Source organism: Thamnophis elegans, chromosome 5 (genome assembly GCF_009769535.1).
Source record: "Thamnophis elegans isolate rThaEle1 chromosome 5, rThaEle1.pri, whole genome shotgun sequence".
Taxonomy (NCBI): Eukaryota; Metazoa; Chordata; class Lepidosauria; order Squamata; family Colubridae; genus Thamnophis; species Thamnophis elegans.
Window position 1 is genome coordinate 16,704,290 of NC_045545.1, and position 25,036 is coordinate 16,729,325.

At 37.1% G+C, this 25,036-nt stretch overlaps 1 protein-coding gene across 2 annotated transcripts in view; it reads right to left on the bottom strand.

Moving 5' to 3' along the window:
* The window catches only part of PRKACB (protein kinase cAMP-activated catalytic subunit beta), an 81,604-nt gene that overhangs the window by 12,740 nt on the left and 43,828 nt on the right, over window positions 1–25,036 (bottom strand). For both annotated transcript variants that reach the window (XM_032217859.1, XM_032217858.1), the window contains exons 2-8: window positions 13,970–14,031; window positions 11,875–12,003; window positions 8,290–8,388; window positions 6,454–6,536; window positions 4,145–4,271; window positions 3,294–3,389; window positions 1,387–1,509 (exon numbers count right to left, since the gene is read on the bottom strand). In XM_032217859.1, the coding sequence (XP_032073750.1) occupies window positions 1,387–1,509; window positions 3,294–3,389; window positions 4,145–4,271; window positions 6,454–6,536; window positions 8,290–8,388; window positions 11,875–12,003; window positions 13,970–14,031 (719 nt within the window). The remainder of the gene's footprint in view (window positions 1–1,386; window positions 1,510–3,293; window positions 3,390–4,144; window positions 4,272–6,453; window positions 6,537–8,289; window positions 8,389–11,874; window positions 12,004–13,969; window positions 14,032–25,036) is intronic.

The following is a 25,036-nucleotide window of genomic DNA, read 5'->3' on the forward strand; positions in this document are numbered from 1 at the left end:
GGCATCTTCCCATACTTTACCCAAGAATTTAAAATAACATGGGTAATGATATTGTTTACCACCACAATGAACATAATCTCTTCTTTATCTTTCACTGAAAATGTAGGAACTTTGGACAAATCCGTAGTCACATGAATACTGTAAATGTGGCCAGTAATTGTAATTCTGCACTCTCTACATCAGCCTTTCTCAATCTTAGCAATTTTAAGATGTGTGGACTTTACCTCCCAGAATTCCCTAGCCACCATTACTGGTTGGGTAATTGATGTCCACATATCTTAAAAGTTGCCAAAGTTGAGAAATAGTGCTTTACATGTCAAATTCATATAGTGAAGAGGATAATCTATAGTCCCTGAAGCTTTGTTCCGACTTCCAAGTCATTTCCAAATGAATACATGTAAACGAATAGTTTTTAGTGCCTGCCTTTTCTTTACCTTTAAATAATGTATCTGAATATGAATATAATCTTAAAATTATTTTCACTAGAGATTATTTCTGACTAAATCTTGGAATATAATATTAACATACTTTGTGTCATCTATTTCCTTATCTGGTATTTTCACTTCAATTACATTTTTTTGCTAAATCTGTGAACTATTTATAGAGTGGCCCCATTTTAAATTACTGTGTAGCATTTCGTGAGCTAACAGACACATTACTAGAAGCTAAAATCATAAGACTATGTCTGGTTTACTTTGGCCATGTCATGCTTGAAAATTCATTGGAGAAGGCAATGATGCTAGGAATGGATAGTGGAGTAAGAAAGGTCAAGGAAAGAACACACTGGCTTGAGAACATCAAATCTAATACCAAATTGAACATCCAACAATTAGGAGAAGCTGTGCATGGACAGCCCTTGTCTATCAACTCGCCAAGTTTCGGACATGACTAAATTGTTTAAACAACAAAATTATGTGAGCTAGACTAGGACAATCTTAAACTTGCATATTTTCATTTCCTTCTATTCTTGACACCTTTACAGATAAACACACATTCTGTTTCTTTTAAACAGAGAGCAAGACAAGGAGACACATATATCTATACAGAGCAAAGACATAACCAGTGACACAGAAAGGATGAAATCAAAAAATTCTTCCAGCCACTTGCTTTCAGGTGACTGAATGTAACAATTTAATTGACAATCATTCCTGGTTGTTTTAAATCCTACTCATTAGAGCTATTTAAAGATGATTCAAAAAGTGCTAAAATACATGGATAGTCAACAATTAAGCAAAGTCAGTTAATGAAGGACAATTTGAATTAAGGGACAAATTAAAGGATAACTGAATTTTAAGAGAGGGAAAATGTCCAATTTTGTTCTTATTAAAAATTATATAAATAGGGTAGCATTAATGTTGTGTGTGCTATTCTCATGAAAATGCTTACCTTTCCAGAAACAATTTTTTCATAAATCTGGATTGGTTGATCTGCAAAGAATGGAGGATATCCAGCTGCCATTTCATAAATTAACACTCCTAAGGCCCACCAATCCACTGCTTTATTGTAGCCCTGATGAAAAATATTGTAATTAGGTCTAATGATAATACCTCATCTAACTTTTAGCATTAAATAATTATACACACATATATAAGAATATAAATGCTTCATATTTAGATAGCATACACATAATTTTAAAGTTTTATTCTCATAATATTATATATATATATATAGTTATTCGGGTTTTCTCCCGCGTAAAATTGGAGGTGTCTTGGCGACGTTTCGACAAAGTCTCATTCGTCATCTTCAGGCTTGGTGCTTCCAGGAGCAATGTGCGATCTCGGCTGTTTCTTCCTTTTAACTGCCAGTGGGGGTTTGAACTGATTGGGTGGGAGCTTGGCTGTGTTCTGATTGGGTGGAGGTGTGTTCTGATTGGTTGGGGTTTTGTGTTTCATGTAAGGATAGGAGGGGTTTAAAGAGGCTAATGGTGCATTTGCAGTCTGGCTTCTGGTCCTTGGTCGTGCCTCCTCATCAGTGTGGGGTTTTTGTCTGCTTTCTTTGTGGATGTTTGGTGGTGATATCCTGTGTGGCTCTTGTGAGTGTGGGCCTGGTGTCATTCATCATGTTAGGGATTCGTTTATCAATAAGGGCAGGCTTCCAAATGGCTGGCAGGAGGGCGGTATCGTCCCGCCTGTTCATGCTGTGTGGGCGTTTTTCTATCTCAATGGCTTCTCTGATTATTCTGTTGTTAAAATGTTCAGCCTTGGCGATAGGTCTGGTCTTTTTAAAATCAATTTTATGTCCTGTGGCTTTAAAGTGTTGGACCAGGGAAGAAGTTGGTTCCTCTTTTCTGATTGCATTTTTGTGTTCTTCAATACGTGCACTTATTCTTCTGTTGGTTTGTCCGATGTATGTGGTGGTGCAGGTGGTGCATGGGATTTCATATACTCCTTGATATGAAAACAAATATTGAACCTCTACGGGGAGGAAACCCACCATCTGACTACGACCTATGAAAAAAATCAAGGAATATATGAAATCCCATGCAACCCCACTGGCAGTTAAAAGGAAGAAACAGCCGAGATCTCACATTGCTCCTGGAAGCACCAAGCCTGAAGATGACGAATGAGACTTTGTCGAAACGTCGCCAAGACACCTCCAATTTTATGTGGGAGAAAACCCGAATAACTAGAGACCTACTAACACCCTAACACCCGCGAAAACCTCAGAAAACATATATATACATACATACATACATACATACATATATATATATATATATGTGTGTGTGTGTGTGTGTGTGTGTATGCATGCATACACACACACATATATACATACACACACACACACATCTATTTCACAATTATATTACAAAAAGCAAATGGAAGAAACTTCAAAACAGCAAAGAAAATCAAAAGTTGTTTCTACAGTAACTTTTGTGTTTCTAAACTATACCGCTAGTTTACTTACATGTAAATTTTGCAGTTTCACTGGTGAAGTGTAAGTCAAGAACTACCTATATAGAAATCGACCCTCATGCTTCAAAGACTCATAAAAGCACTTTATTATATACTGCTAAAATCATCTCAAGTAAAGACTCTACCATTTCCTGAAATTAAATGTGTTAATACTTTAAGATGGCATGTTATAGAATACCAAGCAATATTTTGGCTTGAAGAATTTGACTAAATTATTAGAGTCTACTTGAAAAAATATCATGACAATATTTCATAATTATTACCTAAGCCATACAAGAGTTTATTTAAAATTTCAAATGAAACTTTTTCCTAAGCATATTCAGAACAGTATTTTCCTTTCATCAATGCTTAATGAATCTGCCAAATATTTTCAAATACCTTGCTAAGAATTATTTCAGGTGCCAAATATTCTGGAGTTCCACATAACGTCCAGGTTCTTCCTTTTACTCTTTTTGCAAACCCGAAATCTGTGACCTAGGAAAACAGAAAGAATTATATTTCTCAAGATTTATTAAAAATTAAAATAAAACCAAATTAATGATAATAATATACATAGGCATCAAGAGGTATCTAATCACAGAAACAGGGGTTTTTTTGTATGTCATAATGGAAACAAAAGAATAGTAGTTTTAGGTGTATCTTTTTAATCAAACAAGGCATGATAGATAACCAATTAATTCTTAGAAGCATTAAAAAGAAGTAAATAACCCAAAAGTATAATTCTCAGATATGCTATATTCAACACCACATAATGTCTATAACATCATTAAGCTTTTGATTTTAAAAAGCAGAAAGTTTTTCCAGGGCTGGGGAATCAGTTTTGGAATCCCAAAATATTTGGCTGGATATTTTTTGCGGGGTAGGGGTACTATGAAAAGGTGAAAAAGGTGATTGACACACCCATTTTCCCCTAGCGCTAAATAACAGTAGCGACAAACATAAACTGAAGGTTTTCAATTATATAAGTTGTTGTGCCTCCTGCATCACTTGAATGCTGAAAGAATAAAACTGAAAGTATTGCCCCATTCTTAACATAAACCAATTTGGATCAAATTCAGCATTTATTTTCTCCTGTTTTCTCCAATATATATTTTAATTGATTAAACTGATTTTTAAAAAACTGATTTCAAAATACTCTTACAAAATACCTTACAAAATACTCTTTAAGTACTTACAACATCTTGCTATAGATAACAAAATATTCATATCTATAAATCTTTGTATCATACCTGAATATATCCTTGTTGATCAATTAAAAGATTTTCAGGTTTTAGATCTCTGTAGATGAGGTCTAATGAATGGAGGTACTCAAATGTTAGTACTATCTGAGCTGCATAAAATCGTGCATGTGGTTCACTGTAATCAATGAAAATATTAAGTTGTTAAAACTAGTACTTTTACTCAGAAGTACCGTCATTATCTTGCAACTACAGTGGATGATACTCATACAAAAATCTATGAACTGGTAGAAATATATCAGAAAATGTATGTTCTGTTCTACTATGACTGCAGAATGAATTCAAAAATACATATATAATACAGGTTGTCCTTATTTAGCAACCACAATTGGGATTGACAACTCAGTCACTAAGTGAAGCAGTTGCTAAGTCGCAAATCATATGACCATAATTTTGTTTTCCAGCTCTAAACTGACAAGAGTAATCAGTTTCATACCTTCTGCTTTTCTTTGCCTCCTAGCCAGTCCCCCACCCTTTGGATTGGTCACCCCAGGCTGGATAATTAATAAAAAATGTATTAATTTTTGCATTTGGAGAGAAAGTGATCAAAGGAGAGTAATCACAGCAAAAGCTGAAAACAGTCGTCCTTACTGTGCCTGTTTACTATACTAATTTCTAATCCCATCGTCTCAAATCTCTGCTCTGCAAGGGAGGAGAGTTTAGCTAGGAGAGATTGTCTACAGAAATGTCTTGGTGGGAACCATTTTTTCTGGAAAGAGGGGCTCTGGTAGTCATGTTGGGGGGGGGGGTAGAAGGGCATGGAAGAACCAACGTGTCCTGGGCATCGCAAGGGTGGAGTGAAAGTAGATGCGCATTTCCTCTATCTTTTTGTAATGGAGTGTGTCAGTGACCTTGGGGCTAGTGGGGAATAGATGCTGTCCAGGAAACCATAAAGCAAGAGAGGCAGGAGCCCTCAATGGTTTAGTCAGAGAAACAAAACTTAGGAAGGGGCCACCCTAATGAATCAAACAATTAAAAGCAGCAATGAAAGTTTGTACTTTCAAACTTGGATGATTCTGTTAATGTAACCTTAAATAACATACAATTAATCTAGTTTTGTTTCCTGTCTGGTTCATCTGGAACGGCTGAAACTTGCTTTGCAGATTCAGGCAGGGGTGATGTATTTGGACAGGCATCCCTAGAAAGACACCATCAATTCCTGTGCATCTCTTCCTGGCTGGTCCTGGATCTGTGGCGCAGTGGTTAAATGCAGCACTGCAGGCTACTGCTAGATCAGCAGGTCAGCGGTTCAAATCTCACCGGCTCAGGGTTGACTCAGCCTTCCATCCTTCCGAGGTGGGTAAAATGAGGACCCAGATTGTTGGGGGCAATATGCTGACTCTCTGTAAACCGCTTAGAGAGGCCTGAAAGGCCTATGAAGCGGTATATAAGTCCACTGCTATTGCTATTGCTATTGCTATCTGAAAGGACCCAAAGGGACGCCTTCTCAGCCACATTTGATGTTCCATGACTGAAGCCTCTGCCCCAGCATGCTTGCAAAGAGAAGATGTCTGCAGGCTGTTTGCCAACTGTCCTTAGATTGTTGCCAGTTTGGGACCTCAGGCAACCTTTTCCATTTTGATGGGAGCTGCAGAGGAAAGCTAACTGGCATGAGGTCTCCTTGTGGTTGCTGCTCAACTAGGAAGAAAAGTTTAACTGACTGAAAGGAAGGGACTGCAAAGGAACCAGATTTGTTAAGTATCTGCAGAGCTGCCTTTCTCTTTGGGTAGCATCACCTGGTTTTGGGGGATTTCCATCTGTCCCCCAATAGGGCAATGTGCTACAAGAAGCCTTGGATCAGAAGCAAATAAGCTGGGACACAATGGGGATTACAATGGCTGTTTCCCAAACAGCTGCCAGGACTAACACATTGCTTTTGTTTTCTCTGTGTGCTCTTAATTGTGTGCCATCTTACTTTCTTCTAATCTCTTCTCTAATCTCTCCACTGTGCAAGAGGGGAGAGGTAATAAAAACAGACCAGACCCATTGTATTGATCACAGAACTGAGGGAAGCTGCCAATTTAATAAACGGTTGTCAATTGGACATAAAGTTATTTTTTCAGTACATCATAACTTCAACCAGTTGTGGAATGAGTGGTCAGTAAAGGGAAGACTATCTGGATCAGATCCTATGTATTTCAATATATAAAACTATTGTATACATGCTAAATCAAAACTTGCTTTTCAAAGCTATTTCAGAAAGTTTTCAAGTTTATGCTAAGTGAAGTACATCTTTTCCTACATAGTAATCACTTAGGAATTACAGCATATATTTTCCCAAATAACTTGTTTATTCTTACCTGAACCTTCCAATTCTTCTTAAATGTGAGAACATTTCCCCTCCAGGAACATATTCCATAACCATATATAAATTGGAATTGTCCTAAAATATAGAGAAGCATCATTAATTGAAATTGTAGGTACACTTTCAAAGATCCAAATATATTTCTGGCAAACAAACAAAAAGTTTATTTATTTAAGGGTGACAAAAGGGATGAAACAGAATACCTGGCTGAATTAAAATTGACCAGCCATTATTCTCAATAGAAGAACACAAGAAACAATAATGTCAGTAGTATGTGTGCATGAGAAATATTCTAGATTTTGAGGAAAAATACTATATATATAAAAACTTAATTGACTTTTTTATATTATCATATGGTGTTTTGTACACAACTATTGATAAGACAGAAAGTCCTCGCTTGTAACAACTCATTCAGTAACTGTATGAATGGTGTTGAATGAGTGTTATTTGCAACTGGTCCTCATAACTGTGGCTGTCACATGCCCTTGTGATCACATGATTATGATTGTTGGCAACTGACTTGTAATTACGATGTCATAGCATCCTCTGGTTGTGTGATTGCCATTTGGGAAGTTCCCTGCTGGCTTCCAAAAACAAACTCAATGCAGAAGCTGGCAGGTGTTCAAAAATGGCAACTCATGGCATCTGGTTAACAATAGTACAGGGTTCACTTAATGATGACAGCTGGAAGTGCTGGCATCGTGATCATGTGATGCTGTGCTTTATGACCACAGTGCTTAGCGATGGAAATTCTTGTTCCAACTACTGTTGTTAAGTGAGGATTACCTGTATGTAATTTTAATTTACCAGTATATACAGTTACATTTAAACATATGGCTGGAGAATTCTTTTTTTTCCTGATGCCATTATTTGCTATATAACTGTATGCAATGAAAAATGTTCCATTTTTAAAAAAAAACTAAGTCAATTGCTAATAGATTTCATTCAACGTTATCGCCTATGCCACAGCAAAATCCATGGTGGATTAACAGATTTCTTTTAAATAAGCCATGGAGTTATATTCTCCTTGCTTCTTATACCACTGTCAGGGCCACTTATATTTTCTATTTCTATTTATTTCTATCTTGCCTTCATTATTTTTACCAATATCACAAGGCAGTGAACATATCCAAAACAGCCTCTTCTTCTTATTTCACCCAAATGACCCTTTGAGGTGAATTGGGCTGTGTGTGTGGCTGGCTCAAGGTCATGCAGTTGGCTTTCATGGCTAAGCAGAACTAGAATTCACATCTCCTGGTTTCTAGCCTGGTGCCTTAACCACTTCACCAAACTAGCTCTAATAACTAGCTCTATTAACACCTGTTGTCATCTTACTACTTGAAACAAGACAATTTCAAACTATATTTAATCTTTAACCCAATTTAAAAATATCTAAAGAAAAATTGATTTTAAACAAATATTAAATTAATGAATGACATTAATTTATAGCAACTAGTTTGTCAGGAGCACTTAACTGATAATATCAGATTGGGTCAGCTAGCTAGCTAGCTAGATGTAACAGCACATTACTTTTCCACATTCTGGTTTACAAAGCCCATGGTTTTTATTTAAATAATGATGTATGAATATGACCAAAGAAGGAGTTTCTTTATTTTATTAAACTGACTTGTTCAATCCGTAAAACTTGCAATCATATTAAATTAATGAAGCATCTAACATGTAATTTTAAGAAGTGAGGATCTTCAATCATCTTTGGACTAGTCTTATTTGGGAAATAAACTTCTATAAAAAAGGCGGCACCCATCGGGCACTACAAGACAAATTATGCTAGAAAAAATTAAATAGTGTTACTTTCTAATCCAATTATTACCTTAAAAGAATACTCCAGTCTTACAAGAAAAGGAAAGTTCACTGCTTGTAATATTCTTTTTTCATTCAACGTGTGTTCTATTTGCTTCAGTTTAACCACCTAAGAACAAAGTCAGTTTTAGAAAGAATTCAAAACAAAACATTTAGTTAAAAATTGGAAAAAGATCAGTTCTAAAATCAGTTTGCATTTTATAAGTGGCTTAAAGCAGGCATCCCCAACTGCCAAGCCATTGACTGGCACCATTCCATGGCCTGTTAGGAACTGAGCTGCAACCCCACCCCCCTTTGGAAAAATTGTCTTCTGTGAAACCGGTGCCAAAAAGGTTGGGGACCTCTGGCTCAATGAATAAAAGAATTGTGTAACCCTATTTCATCTTTGGGTTCAGATTATACTGTATATAAACTATATAACAAATACAGTTTGTGGAATACTTGCAACAAGTTACAGTGAGAGTTTAGAAAATTCATTTCATGCATATCATCTAAAGTAAAAAAAAAACCTCACACCCACAAAAAACTTACAAAAAATGATGTTACTCTCTTAGTTAAACTGTAACATTTGATTATATGAGTGTCTTCAAGGAGAAAGTATGGTGATGATGATGATGATGATAATAATATTTTTTGGAATCTTGGTTAAAATCTGAATCACTGGAAAATACCCACATAAAGAACAATTTCAACTCCAATGCTAATTACATGAACAAACAGCATCTGACGTAGGAAGGCCTGATTCAGGCTAGACAAGATAAAGCAGTGTCTGGAAGCTTACATCCCATGAATGCTGAATGACATCTTGATTTTGTTACAGTTTTACAATTATTTCTTTGCTGAAATTTACATTTAATTTAACAGCTGTCACATTCATTTTCTTCCATGTTTTTATAACATGGATTATAAAGAGGTGTTTATTTTGTGTCATCAAGTCAGTGTTGAATTCTGGAGACTACCTGGACAAATCCCTGCAGTTTTCTTGGTAGATTTTGGAAGTGGTTTGCCACTGCCTCCTTCCTATAGGGCTCAGAGAGAGTGCCTGGCCCAAGATCACCCAACTGGATTTGTCTCTTAAGCCAGGACTAGAACTCATGGTATTCCAGTTTCTACCCTGGTGCCTTCACTAACAACTATCCCAAACTGGCACTTATCACAAAGGGATATTTTTCTGAAATAAAATTATTATGTGGCAAATGAAATGTGAAAGTCAGTTAAACAACTGTCATTTATGTTAGGGTGGAAATGATACGACATACACTTGCATCCAATGTCATGACATAACCACACCATTTGTCTGTGCCATTCTGTTATCAAATGGCTGATTACTGCTGGCTGAAAAAATTGATTTTCAAGAAGTACTAATGAAAAATTAAGTTTAAAAATGCATCTGCTTTTGTAATTCGATAACAAAACAAAAATAAATGTTGGAATTGAAGACATAAACATTACACATTTTGAAACATTTAGTTACATTGTTTCAATATATAAACATAATGAAATTGGCTTGTGAAAGTGTTGCTGCTGTATGCCAGCTCTTCTAACTTGTAGCTGCCAACTACATTAAACTCTATTAAAGTCCAATCTAAAAATACAATTTTCTTAAGAGAGAGCTCAGATTTAAGTGAATAGAAAAACTTCAGAATATTCATAAAAGAAAAAGGATGTTGTGAATATAGATACATGTTAGCATCGGTTGGCTATACAATCTGACAATAGTTAATCAACAACTAGCTCATTTCTTTTCAGATGTTTACACCAAGGAGTATTTATTTGTTAAAAAACAGATACACACCAAGACTTACACAAATATTATTCCGTCTAAGCACAGATGCTTTAAAGTGATATGACCGTGATGGCGAACCTATGGCATGGGTACCATGTGGAGCCATATCTGCTGGCACACGAGCCGTCAGCTCCAGTGCGCATGCACACGCCGGCCAACTGATTTTCAGCCTTCCGGAAAGCTGGGGGAGGCAGGTTTTGCACTCCCCAGGCTTCAGGAAGAGTCTGGGGAGCGCAAAAAATGGGCCCAACAGGCTAACGGAAATTCTGGTTGGCCCATTTTTTGCCCTCCCCAGTCTCCGAATGCTTTCCTAACGCCTAGGGAGTGCAAAAATGGCCTCCCCTACCCCCTCTGAGGAAATACCAAGCTCAGCTTGGAGGCAAGTAGTGTGGTGCACATGGGGGAGGGCATGCACATATGGGGGGGTTACATTATGGGTTCCGGCACACGTGGGTGCTACCGTGTGAGCACCCTCGCATTTTTGGCACCTACCCAACAACAAAAAGGTTAGCCATCACAAAAGTTTACTGTTAAATGTTACATTTTTTTTCCTGAATATTCATTATTTCTGATATGCTATGTAAAAATGATTCCTCCTGCTAGGGTGTTAAGACAAATCAAATACTTTGATCAAACTGTGCTGGGTGGGTGCCAGAAAAGGAGGAGCATCTTCTTTTCTTTTTAAAATTCTTTTCTTTTTAAAAAATGATTCTACCCTTTCTGTCCGAAGTATAAATTCTATTGCAACCAACATGCTAGCTTGAGCATTGTTTAGGAATTGTATTGTCCAGATCAACGCCCTATTCTGGCACCTCTACCTAGGATATCTACTTCGACACTGGGGTAAAAGTGAGTTTCCATAGTAGCTAGGTTTAGCAATAGCAATAGCAATAGCAGTAGACTTATATACCGCTTCATAGGCCTTTCAGGCCTCTCTAAGCGGTTTACAGAGAGTCAGCATATTGCCCCCAACAATCTGGGTCCTCATTTTACCCACCTCGGAAGGATGGAAGGCTGAGTCAACCCTGAGCCGGTGAGATTTGAACCGCTGACCTGCTGATCTAGCAGTAGCCTGCAGTGCTGCATTTAACCACTGCGCCACCTTTAGAGTTCCCTAGATTTCTTTCCGGGATCCGTATCACACTATTAATATTTGCGCCATGGTTCTTATTGAACCTAAATAGCAACATCCTCTTTTATATTCCTTTTACCAACAAAGAAAATTCCAACCTTAAATATTACAAAATGAAAAAAGGATATTAACTATTACATGTCTCTGTTACTATTTTAGAGATGAAAATGTTGCAGAATAATATTTCTTCCATTAAATAATTAGTACTATTCATACTCATAACTGTACAGCCTGCTCACTGCATATTCATAACTGTAAGGTATGTGCTGTAATAATAATAAACAACCTCAAAATTCATTTTAAAAGATTCCATATTTTTTCCATTCGCACTGTGTACTTATTGCTTGTTCAGATTTATCTCGTAAGTCATTTTTCAAACAGTAATCTGAAGCACAACAAGGCACTTGACCAATGCTCTCTGTAAAACACAATCAATGGAGAACACTCAGCATGTGCTTTATATATCTTTAGAGCAGTCGGTATGCCATTCTTCCAACACAAAGCAAACTAGCAGGATTTGCACTGAGCTGAACTAGTGCAGAAAATAGCATTCAAGATGCATGTGACCTACCCAGAAACAATGAAGCTTGTACCCCATCTGAACCACAGCTTGGCAGGGAAATATACATATATATCGGTGAATACAGAATTAAGTAAACTGTAATAAAAATACCTACTTTTTGTTTATCCAGTATCTTCATGGCATAATACTGTTCTGTAGATTTGTGTTTCACCAACATGACTCTGCCAAATGATCCAGTTCCAAGTGTTTTAAGCCTCTCGAAGTCATCTAACCCAGCAGTATTCTACATTAGTAAGAACAGATAAAATATCCCAAGTGTAACAGGTTATTATAACAGTAATTAATTCAATTAAATATACGTATGATTTATTAAGCAGGGTAGCACCTGTGTCTACTGGAGAGAAAAGGGAACTTGGGAAACAGAACACCTGTTATGCTTATAGAAAATCCTAGATCAAGCTCTAAAGCCTTGCATGTGAAATTGTAAATGACTTGATTCTCAGTGCCAATATTACTCAGAAACAGATAAAATATCCCAAGTACAAGAGGTGAATGAATAGATGAATGAACTATAAAGCAGCTCTTATGTTTCCAAATGGGAACAATAATCAGAAACAGCAAATATTTCTATCTCATGTATCCAAAATATATTGATTAAATGATATGTTTTACAAAGTGCTGGAGCTCTGTTAAGTTTACTATTCACTGAGAAAGTGTCAGGGACAAGTTGCATGGAATAATATATTTATATGTACTGAACACATGGACACAGCTCAGTTCCTATCTATCTCTGTTTAAGTAATATAGATCTTAGTGTGAAAAGGAAGATGGAAACACTTGCTGTGGTTATGAGCACTGAGGCTGTGAAGCACCCCCACCCTTGGATATTTGTCCTATGGAAACATTGCTGGCCAAGACCTCCTGGATTGTTAGTTGGTGTGGTGGTTTATGGATTTGCTAGCTTGCGGACTTGCTCCATTTACCATTTACCAGGGGTGGAAAAGGTGACAGGACCTGATTACGTGCCATCAAGTAGTTATTGCTCTTAGCAACTGCATAGCGCTACTGCCCAATATAGGCACTTGCTTACTTTAGATGGCAGCTGGGGTGACCGTCACATCTTGGGTAACCCTACTGGGAATATATGCTCATTCCTCACACATTCTTCCCAGGAACATCCCCCACCATGATGAGGCAATACAACAAGACTTGGATGGAAAGGGTCCTGGCTACTCTTTTCTTGCCTGAAGAAGCTTGTCTTTCCTGAGGCTGCAGAGTGTTTTAGCAGGTCTGACTCAGTTCCCTTTGGGCCAGGATGGGCTGCCGAGTTTAATTTTCTTTCTGTGTTTTTATGTGTCCTTGGTCTGTGAGGGGACACGAAGGATGAGAGTTGAAGAGGTAGGCAGGACAACCTCAACAGTGATGGGTAGAAGGATATATGATGGGAAAGGAGGGTGAGCTACAGTTGAGGATATTGAATCTGCTGTTTGAAAATGGTTCCTCTGTCCAGTCCTCAGTTTCTATACTCAATGCATCGCTAGTAGATTCTTAGTGACACTGGATTTTAGTTGTTGCTTTTGAATGACAGACTGATATATAATGAAGTTGCTCTTACACAAGACATTATCTTGGAGGAGACTGCCAACTTTATATATCTTACAAAGACCTGGTTGGTCTCAGTGGAAAAGGGGTTCCTCTCTTAGAAATGTGGCCATCTGGCTTTAATTACCGGCTTCTGCGGGGGTGGTGGGAATGGTGGACTGTCTCTTGTTGTAATAATAAGATGTATTTTTATCCTCATTTGTGTCCCTTAATCCTGGTGGGAATATAGATATCTGCTTCAATTGCAATGTGGCAAAGTTTTGCTTTTGTTGCAAACATTAATGATCATCATTTCAGAGGCAGATGTTGCTTCCACTGCTATGCCATCATCAAACTGAAAACTTCAGTAGGACGGCAATGAACAGTTTAAAGATACAAATATTTACCCATATGCTTAGCTGCTTCTCTAGTGGATGGTATTTTACCAAAAGAGTTGAAATATATCGACTTGCCTCAACAAAGCACTAAAATAAAGGGGTTTAAATTTGAGCAAACACTAGGTGCAAGAGATGGCAACAGCTGTTATAATTGGTTCTTCTTGGAGTTCATTAGTATAATGCAGTAGATTATTCATACAAAAAAGATTTTATCTATTCCAGAATACCATAAATTAGAATAAATGAGTGACATTTAAATGATTTCTTTACCTGAGCAGGACTTTCCCATTTTCTTAAAAAATCTTCTTTGGCTTTGGCTAGAAATTCTTTCACTGAAATCAGAAAACAAAGAACAAAACTGTTGGGTTCAATTCACCACATAGTAGAATTATCTACTACGTCCAAATTATTTAAAGCTGTTTCAAGAAATGCTGAAAAAAATCCACAAATAAAAAGCAAAATTTCTATAGGAGTTCTAAAAGCTTTCTAAAACTTATGAATTACAATACAAATTTTAGCACAGTTTGCTTAAACTAATTTAAATCTAACAGGCCACACCACTGTAACATACAAGCGGAACTGAATGTGATTCAGAACCCTCTTAGAGGAGGCAATTTTTTAAATCGGTTGATACTTTAAAAGTAGGCAATTCTTGCTACAGTGCATTACTGACACTTAATGGCTGTTTGCAAGCTAAGGAATCAAATGCATAATAGCATTGCAGTATTGCAAGCAAAGGCAAACTAGATTACAAAATTGCACATTAGAAATCCCCACAGTCAGAGACTACCTTGAATTACCAATTTTGCCTGTCAAGAAAGATCATGGCTGTATAAAATGTGCACAGATAATACGTAATTCAATATGATTTGTCTTTTAAATACATACACTGATCTTGTTGTATTCGGGTCTTTTCCTGTGTAACATTGACTTGTGTTGGCCAAGACAATCTCAATCTTACAGGGGAAAAGACCCGAATACAACAAGACCAGCATACCTACACCCGTGAAAATACCTACACCCATGAATGAATGAATGAATGAATGAATGAATGAATGAATGTATGTATGTATGTATGTATGTATTCATGATTCTTAGAGTGCTCATCTCTACATTTACTTGTGTGGAATTTGCCGTGTGTGCTAAGGCGCTAATCAAAACTCTGCTAATATTTAATCCTTTGTTAATGCTTAGACTCTACTTCTGCAAGAGACATAATCCTAGACCCAGACCACTCGCCAGAATATGCATATGGAAGAGAGATACATGGGTTAAAATTAATGCACAGGTGATCATGAAAAACCAGACTTTCAATTACATATCTAGTTCTTCACTGTGATCTCTGTGCCTTACATAGTCTGCATCCATTTAAAAGTATATGACTAAGTAGCTGCTTCACAGAGGCAGAATCCCTCTCTGGAACAGTTCTTTTGATGTACTATTCTCGTGGAATATTTCCAAAAATTTGGTAGCATGTTGAGCTTTGCCAGTTGGTAGCTTAAGATAATGCTCTTTTCAAATGTTAGCAAAAAAAACCCTTCTACTTAGATATCCATATCCTTTTGAGGCTCTGTGTAGCATATAAATATGAGGACCCAGATTGTTAGGGGCAATATGCTGACTCTGTAAACCGCTTAGAAGGGGTTGTAAAGCACTGTGAAGCGGTATATAAATCTAAGTGCTATTGCTTTGCTAAATAGTTGATTAAATAACAAAATAATCTGTGTTCAATATGAAAATCCAAGAAAACTAAAATTATGCAAATAAGGGGAGAAGAATAAGCAGAACTAAGGGACAATTTTTTGTGAAAATTAATGACATTTTATATATGATATAAAGGTGAGGAAAGTGAGGAGAAGGATCAATGCAAAAGAACCTTGACAAAGAGCAAATTGATCAAACAGAATTCAATCATGTTTACTGAGTGTGAACTGTTTCACTTGTAACTTAGAAAAAATAGCGAAGAAGTTCTACTCTGGAGCTTTATCTGGAAGTGAGTGCTCTTGGTGGCTTTCTGAATCATTAGAGAAACTGTTATGCCGTGCAATAGCTACATAAAACTGATAGGTATAGTTATTTGGCAATGAGCCTCTAAGCCACCTAGAGCTCTTCCTTTGTCTATTTTCCTGCATCATCTACCAAGAAAACCAATTTCCTATTTGAGTGGATCCAGAAAACTAGTTTCATTCCAATGAATCTAAGCTATAAGGCCATTCTGTGTTTGTATGCTGATGACATCCGGCTCAACTGCTATTTACTTTCTGATTCTATGTAAATTATTAATATCCTTGAACTTTGTCTAATCTGCACAAGGGAGAACAAACTAAAATTAAATACAGAAAAGATCTTGGTAAAAAAAAAAGTTAGATTCAGGACTGGGGTGAAATCTCTCATGAGCGAGTTACATTCTTCAGAAAGAGCAAGTTTTTGCTTCAAAATAATTTCTAAAACTCAGTTACTGGAATTACAAGCAATGGAAGGTGAAAATATGATCTTCTCTACAGCTGCCACTATAGTTCGGTGGCTAATGCGATTCTTTCTGAAGGAGGATATAGACTGCTCATCTCCCTCAAGGAAGGGCTATAGATATAGAAAGCATTATGCATATCTTGGTTATCTCCTGTCTTGACTTTTGAAGTACATTTTTCATAGAATCTTAAAAAGTATCTATAAACCACAAGTGGTTACAGCTGGGTTACATTCAGCAGTTCTGAGTTAATTGCCTATTAACTGACAGCATAATTTAAGATGTTGGTAAGAACTTTAGAGTCCTAAATCATTTATGGATTGCCAGAATACTTAGATCAGTTGGAAAAGCCTTTTAAAATCTCTTCTCCCTCCCTCCCTCCAAGGAATATTGCCTATTTGCTATCTGGGAGACTGTTTCTCCCTGACTATGGAATGTGCTCTTCAGTGGCATGGATTTGGCTTTAATTCTCCCAGAAATTGAGGAAAATATAATAATATCATCTCTTGCATCAAACGTTTAACTTGAATTAATTTGGGTTTTAATAAACTGGTTATGATTTTCTTTATATTTATTCCTGTATTTGTATTTTAACTGCCATAAGCCACTTCAAATATTGTATAAATGGCTAATCCATGTAGTAACTAATTAATTAATGAATATTGCTAAAAGTTCTGGTACCTTAGGTGAGTGTGGCCTTTTTGGAAGTGGTCAATGCTTTCTAAAAACTTGCTAGCCTAAATGGCCACTCAGATTATCTGAAATACACCTTGAGCAGGAGTTCTTAAGATTTTGCAATACATAAGGGCCATAAACAATTTAGAGTGGAAGGGTTCACAAAATTTATTTAAGGCTTGGTCAGATAAAGTGGCAATGCTGTGAAAACTCACTTCTGGTCACATCATAACCTGCATAGTAAATTGAATGTTTTCTTGAGAAATAGCAGCAAAAAGCAATCTGCTCCAGGCACTGCTTTCTATGCGAGTTGTGCATTTTTTTTAGATTCCTGTCTTAAATAATTTTCTACAGTAAAGAGATCTATTATCTGAGATGGAAATTTTGAAGTACGGCAAGTTAAATCCTTTGAAAAAAGCATTGGGCATATTTTTAAATCATTAAAAGAAACTGCACTTTTTCCAGGCTGGCAGAGTTGTTTCTAAACTGTTCCCAACTGTCTCATATATGTACATTGATAGCCACTTTGTTCCATTTTCTATTTGGGAAGCAGCCCTCTGAAGTAACTGTGCAAATCTTGAAAACCTTGCAGCTGCCTTAACAATATGTGCTTTGTTCTTGATCCTGCATGCTGGGAATCACCTTTTTTGGTTATTTTGTACAGGGCTGTTAAATATCCCACAGACTAAATTGTTGACGTTTTAAGATCAAATACAGCATCTAAAGACTTCAATGGCTGATACTTGCCAATATACTAAAAACATTTTGAATATGGATTCTAGATACTGGTTTATATAATGGTGGCCCCAGAGTGTGTGTTTAACGAACTATCTTTTAGAATATTATTTAATATTACCAGCAATTGATAGTTTGTGCTGTGCTGAATTGTCTTTTAAGAGATATAACATGAGTCAAACTGCAAATAATTCTCAAGTATTTAATTTTAAGTTTGCAACAACAAAGAAATAAACCCAGTAAGAACAAATGATTTTAATATAGATGACTTTCAAGGCATGCCTTTTAAAGTTTCAAATTATGCCTTCTTTTACTTGTTCATTATTATTTTTATATTTCATTTTGCATTTCTATTTTTGAAAAGAGTGGAAAGGTAAATATTAACTCTTTCAAATTAGAAATTTAGGAACAACCTAGACTAACATCAAATTAATAAAATGCTTCAACCAGTTAAAATGACCAGTTAAGTCATTTTATTAATTGATATTAGCAACTTATTTAAAAAGGGGGTATCATGTAAAATCCTCTTAAGTGTAAAGATAATTCCACTATGCATTTTCTATCTAGTGCACATTTCATGTTTTTCCCAAACTTTGCTTTGTAATATTTTTCTAAAAATTAGGATAACTGTATTTTCCCCATTTAATAAATTTTGTAATGTAGTCAATGACTTTGGGTTCTAATGAAAAATGACCATACCAAAGATTTCTAAAGTTTTCACCAAGGATTTGCAGAAGTATTCACCCACACAGATGTGAAGAAAAGAAAGAAGAAAGAAAGAGAAAAAGGATTTACACATCTTCCACATATGATATATAAAAACTAGATTAATTCTTATCACGTTCTTGTCTCCATTCCTTTCTTTCTTAGGAATAGATACCAAAATACCCCAGCCCTCCCATATGTTGTCAAAGTGGACTAGGCAACAAATGAATTTCTGTAAAAAAGACAAAAAAATTTTTACATCAAGTGCAGGCAGAAATTGTACAATATTAAGCGCTAAAAACTGCTACAGAAATTACCCTCTAATAGCTTTATAAGGAATCTGAAGAACCAGATTCAAGCACACCAATATCAAAATCAATTTGTATGAAAAGCTCAGAAGAAAACGCTATAACATTCACAGAATCCTGGTGCAGACTGGATAGACCTAGTTCTCCTTTTGCCCACTGCATAAATAGGAATAAATGCTAGGTGAAATTTCAAAGCTGCCAAGCAACATGGGGGTGTGGGAGAGAACTTCACATTCTGTGCAGAATTGACAGAAATTACACACATATCTGATCAGGGAACTCATATTTTGAAATGAAAAAAGTAGCCTGCCTTTCAGCAGTTCAAGTGGGTGGGTGGAATTAAACAACATTCAAATAGTATGCAATCATGATCATCCCACACACACCCCTTATACATTCTGTCTTAAAATATTACCCTACATGCCACCACAAGATGTATACTAAGTAGTGAAAAAGAGGGGTTCAACATGATCTTTATATATATATACGTCAATACTAGACAAAGTAGGCAACTGCTAAAAATAGTCTTCTATTTCTATGTGATTAAATGATGCAATACTCCTAGCTGAAACAGTAAGCAGACGATTTCAAAACTATTCATTCCTTCAATGTTTATTTATTTAACTCAATTTACTATATGCATATGTAGAAATAGAACAATGCAAATAAAGTTATTGGCTTATTTTATTGGATGCAATGAAAGTATCAGCTAAATCATTTTATACCAAACACAATGGAAATGTGAAGAAATGTCTTCAAGTGTAAATTACACTGTTATACTATCTTCACTAGACTGAATTACTGTTTCTCCAAACTCAGGATTTTGAACCTGATTCATTTTACGTTCACTGTAATTCATCCTTAGAAATTCTTGGGTTCACTAATTATTCTTAAAGCTACTTGGATATCTTTCAGTTTTTGAGAAATTGTTTTCAGCTTTTTTTCCCCTAAAGTATTTTTTTCTGTTAGCTTCTCAGATGGTCTTTCATATACAGGTAATACTAAACTTACAGCAGTTCATTTAAAAGTATGTAGAGATTCTCAATTTTGGGGACAACTATGAGCTTGGATGACTGCAGACTTTTAACTATACAATTTGGGATGAACACCATTCAAATGGTGTGGTAGTATGAATGGATTTCCAACAACAACAACAACAACAACAACAACTCCACCGTTGCCGGTCCCAAGCCCGGATGACGGTTGTGGTCTCCAGGTGACATGTGATTATCTTTTGTGACCTTCTGACAAGCAAAATCAATGGGGAAGCTAGATTCACTTAACTGTGTTGCTAACAACTGCCGAGGTTCATTTAACAACTATCGCAAGAAAGGTTGTAAAAGGGGGCAAAATTCACTTACAACTACCTCGCTTAACAACAGAAATTTTGGGCTCAATTGTGGTCATAGGTGGAAGACTATCTTTACTAATTGTATGAAATATACAGATTTTTCTAAATGAGAAAAATAAATATATTGGCACATCAACTCTTTTCAATATTCTATATTTGACACCAATAATTCATATTACTCCACTGTCTGTTCCTGGACATATATATGTTGACTGTATTGCACTTCAATCCACCAATTACACTAATTTCAGATGTTCAATTTGCTTATTTCATTTCCATGTTCATAATTCTGTTTTTCCTTAGTTCATGCTTTTCACATTGTTATGATTGAATATGATTTGTACACAATAATTCATCTTTCAATTCTATCCCATCAATGTTTGACTTTGGCCTGTCTACATCATTACTCAGAAGTTTACTTGTGAGAATAGTGAGAAGAGTATTACCCACATAAAAAAGTCTCAATCTGGAATCCGGACTTTTGTAATGCTAAAGCTATATCTATATGGTTTTCTAGACACACTACAAATGGTACTGGTATCTCCTTCGGAGTTTGATCATTCCTGCTCTTAGGCTACTGCCTAGTCTCATTCCTGCCAGGTACTACTTGTTCTCACCCCTGTTCAAGAATACTCTTTGCTCTGTCCATCAAGTTTTAATCTTCCCAATAAGCATGACCTCACTAAGAACTACCAGTCCTGTCAACCTCACTTTCAGCAGCACCAGTGTTATCAGCTTCTCCTATAGTTAAAATTACAAAATTATTTATCTTCGTTACTCTCCAGGGTTTTTTGTGATAGACCAATTATTCCATTTTTCAAAGGGGAAACAAAGTCATAATATATCATTTGAAGACAATATGACAGTGCAAGTTTGACACCCCTGATATAAGGAATCATAATTGAACAAGTTTGGAACAAAAATTTACAGCAATTCTGTCTAAAAAGAAGCTATTTTTTTAAACAATGGGAAGCACCCTGTTATGTGTACTTCTCTCCTAGTGACCAAAATTGGGACTGGCAACTCCATTAATAAGTGCCACTGCATTATCTTAGTTAAGGCAGAACATAGAAGTAAATTTTTACTTCTATGTTCTGCATTAACTCTTGCTTGTCAGAAGCCAATTGGGAAGCAAGTGAATGGTGACTACTTGACTGTGAGATACTGTAATATCCAAACTTAATTCATAGATTGCTTGATTCTTCATGATAAGAATGACACAGAACTGCAGATCATCTTAGAGATGGCTGAGATAATGCTCAGCTTTGTTTTGTTTCTTTACATTATCAGCGTGTATTACAGCATGCAGAGAGAGTGATAACTGCACAACAGGTTTCTATAACGAGAATAAAAGAAAACAGCTATGCCATAAACACATGATTATTATAGCCACTTAAAGATGAACTGCTACAGGTATTATCAGTTTTGGAGTTTGATAATAATTAGTTGCCATTAAAATAAATTTGTGTAGGAAGATTTGTCTACGTATTCTGCAGAAACCTGTCCTGGCCCCCCTCTGAGCCTGAAATCAGACGAGGAGTTGGAACCAGGACTGTCCGACGGAGATGGCACATCTCCCATGGCATATGTGGAGAGGTCCAGGGACTGAGGATGATGCTACTTCAGGATCCTCAGGCATTGGGGGAAGTGGTTGACCTGACAGAGAGCTTCACTGGCGCCATCACTGACCTGGGGAGGATGAGCTGCTGACAGGTAGTGGTGCTGACAGGGAGATCACCTCTGATGAGAAACAGATGGCTCTCCCACTTGATCCAAGGGCACAGAGAATGGAGCATAGGCAAGAGAAGGGCTGGAAATCTACTTGGGAAAAGGTGGTCCCATTTCTCCTCACAAGGAACACCTGGAGTGGACTGATTTAAGGACAAGCTGTGGGGGGAGTTAGTCTTTGCCAGGAATAATTGTTTGTTTTGGATTACATTCTCTCAGCTTTGATTCGTGCCTTTTGCCTTGCTTCGAGGACTACCACTGGTCTTGCCTTTGCCTTGTAAACTGCTTTTGCCCTTTGTCTTGCTTTACCTTCAGAACTGCCTTTGCCTTGCACCTTGTCTTTGCCCTGAGGAATGCCATTTGTCTTATGCCTAGACTTTGCATTGTGGACTTTTCAAGTAATATAACAGCTGTTATTTGGGGATTGAGAGCGGCTGCCTTCAAGGTAGCATGGGGTGGGGCTTTACAGGTCATTGGAGAGCCATTTGTTGAACACTTATTGAGAGCAGTAAAGGGCTCTCTAAAGTAGTGGGTCTCAACCTTCCTAATGCCGCGACCCTTTAATATAGTTCCTCATGTTGTGGTGACCCCCAACCATAAAATTATTTTATGTTTTCTGTCCTTTTTTTGGAAAATATGTGTTTTCCAATGGTCTTAGGTGACCCCTGTGAAAGGGTCGTTCAACCCCCCAAAGGGGTCCCGACCCACAGGTTGAGAACCACTGCTCTAAAGACTTGCCTTGACCACAGAACCTAAACTTAATTGTTCTTACAAAAGCCATTCCTACTCCGCCATAGGACAATCACTTGATCTTTAAGAGCACTCACCTGCAAACTGATAATCCATGTAATTGCATTAAACATCAGTAGATGTGTACACACTACAGGAATTTACGAGACATCTCCACTTCCAGCCTATTACTTCAATTCTATGTGTCAGCAACATTCAATCTAGGATGTCTTAGTCAGTCCTGCAGTGATGATGGCTTTAGTCTTCCTAGCCACCAAAACAGGAATGAGTGAGCAAGATAAAAATTATAGTATATCTAGTCACTTTTGAAATAACAATCACATTGGGAAGATATGGTTTGTCATAAGGCTAGATGAATATGAAAAGAGCAATCATAGTTCACAATCTCAGTTATTAGAAAGTTTTATTTCTTGAACTGTGATTTTTATTTAGTTTTATTTACTATATCTCCACGTCCTAGATGATTAATTTTGATATATAAATATTAAAATTAAATAAATAACGTGTTATACAAATCAGTTGTATTAACCTTCAATTTTTGGATTGTTGTATTTCAACTTTTAAATGCCATGCTTTTGACTGCAGTTTGGATTCATAATCTAGCAATGGGACATCCTCCAGCTCTGCTCCAAATACACCATAGATTAAAAGATGGACTTCATTGTGGGACCTTTAGATTGTGTTCTAAATATATACAAAAAGTTTGGCTAGGTGAAATATCATATTTTCCAAAGTATAAGACACCCCTAGCTTTTGGGAGGAAAACAAGGAAAAAAACCTACCTCTGCCTCTGCCTTCCAGCAATTTGCCTCCTTGCAACAAACAGCAAATAGCCTGTTTCAGTTTTAGTTTAGCCTGATCAGCACAAGAAAAAAAAATCTGCCTCTGCTTCTGCCTTCCAGCAATTTGCCTCCTTGCAGCAAACAGCCTGTTTCAGTTTTACTTTAGCCTGATTAGCACAAGGAAAAGAAAATCTGCCTCCGTCTCCCAGCAATTTGCCTCCTTGCAGTTTCAATTTCAGCACAGCCTGATTAGCATAAACAACTGATTGTCAGTTGGGTCAGCCTCTCGACATCAGCTGTTTCAGGCTGCAGGGATTGCCATAGCCCACTGCTGCCTCCGCACGTCCCGTTTTCGGCATCTGCGCGCTCCATTTTCCTCCTGTACCAGGCAGTGAGGATTGGACAGAAAATGGGGCATGTGGAGGCAATCAATGGCAATCACTGCAGCCTGAAACAGCTGATGGTTGGGAGGCAGATCCTACTGACAATCAGCTGCTTGTGCTCATCAAGCTGTGCTGAAGCTGAAACAGGCTGTTTTATGTTTGCTGCAAGGTGGCAAATTGCTGAGAGGCAGAGGCAAAAGGGTGGGGGCCAGCGGGTAGACGGGACTACATTCGGTGTATAAGACACACCCAAATTTTCACTCTCTTTTAGGGGGGAAAAGTGTGTCGTATACTCAAAAAAAATTGGTAGATAAGATTAAAATGCAAACTAAATTTATTATACAGAGAAATGTAACTATAATTATATTAAATTTAAAAATCTATTTGCGTGATTATTCTCCAGCATTCAATAACTTAACTTTATCATATTAAACATATAATACAGTGGTAATTTTTAGAGGGGCATTGGGGATTGCATCCAAGAATTTCAGGGAGCAGCACATAACTCTGAGTTTTCAGGCTGCCAAAGATTAGTATGCAGGGTATGTAAGCTTCCTTACTTTGGAAGGATATTGCTTCATTACTAATACTCCAGAGCAGTGATGGCTAACCTTTTTCTAAAGGTGTGCCAAAATTGTGTGCACATGCACTATCACGTGTGCACACATGCCCCCCCCACCTGCACATGCCCGAATGACGCACCACCACCACGCATGTGCAAGCAACCCCTCCGGGGGTGGGGGGCTGAGAAAGGCCATTTTCACCCTCCCTAGGCTCCAAGAAAGCCTCCGGAGCCTGGGGAGGGCAAAAAACAGGCCCAACAGGCCAACCGTAAGTTTGGGCCGATGGACCTGTTTTTCGCCCTCTCTAGACTCCAGAGGCTTTCCTGAAGCCTGGGGAGGGCAAAACAGTCTCCCCCAGCCCTCTGAAAGCCCAAAAATCAGCTGGCCAGTGTGCTCATGCGCCCCGGAGCTGAGGGCAGCCATGCAGGCAAATATGGCTCTGCATGCCATATGTGGCGTGCATGCCATAGGTTCACCATCACGGCTCCCAAGGATAGGGATGATCTGAAAAAAACCCAACTGAATGCAGACTACAGTGGAAAAAAGAGAATAAATATTATAGGAAAATATGCATCTCATTAGTTAATTTAAGATCTTTAATTCTGACTTTTTTACCCATCTGTTTTCTTGAAGTCTGTGGGGAAGTACAAAAAATATATATATATAATATTTTTCAGATGAATAGACAAAAAATTTCTTTAATACCAGATACCCAAAGACAGAATAGTACAGGAACATAATGGTCAAATCGATATCTTGTTCTCAACACCATTCTTAATCAGAACTCTGGTTTATGAACTTTTGAGCATAATCTTTTGATGACTATAAAACAACTATATTGAGACTGTTGAAGATAAGATTTAGACTTTCTTTTTTCAAAATGAGATTGG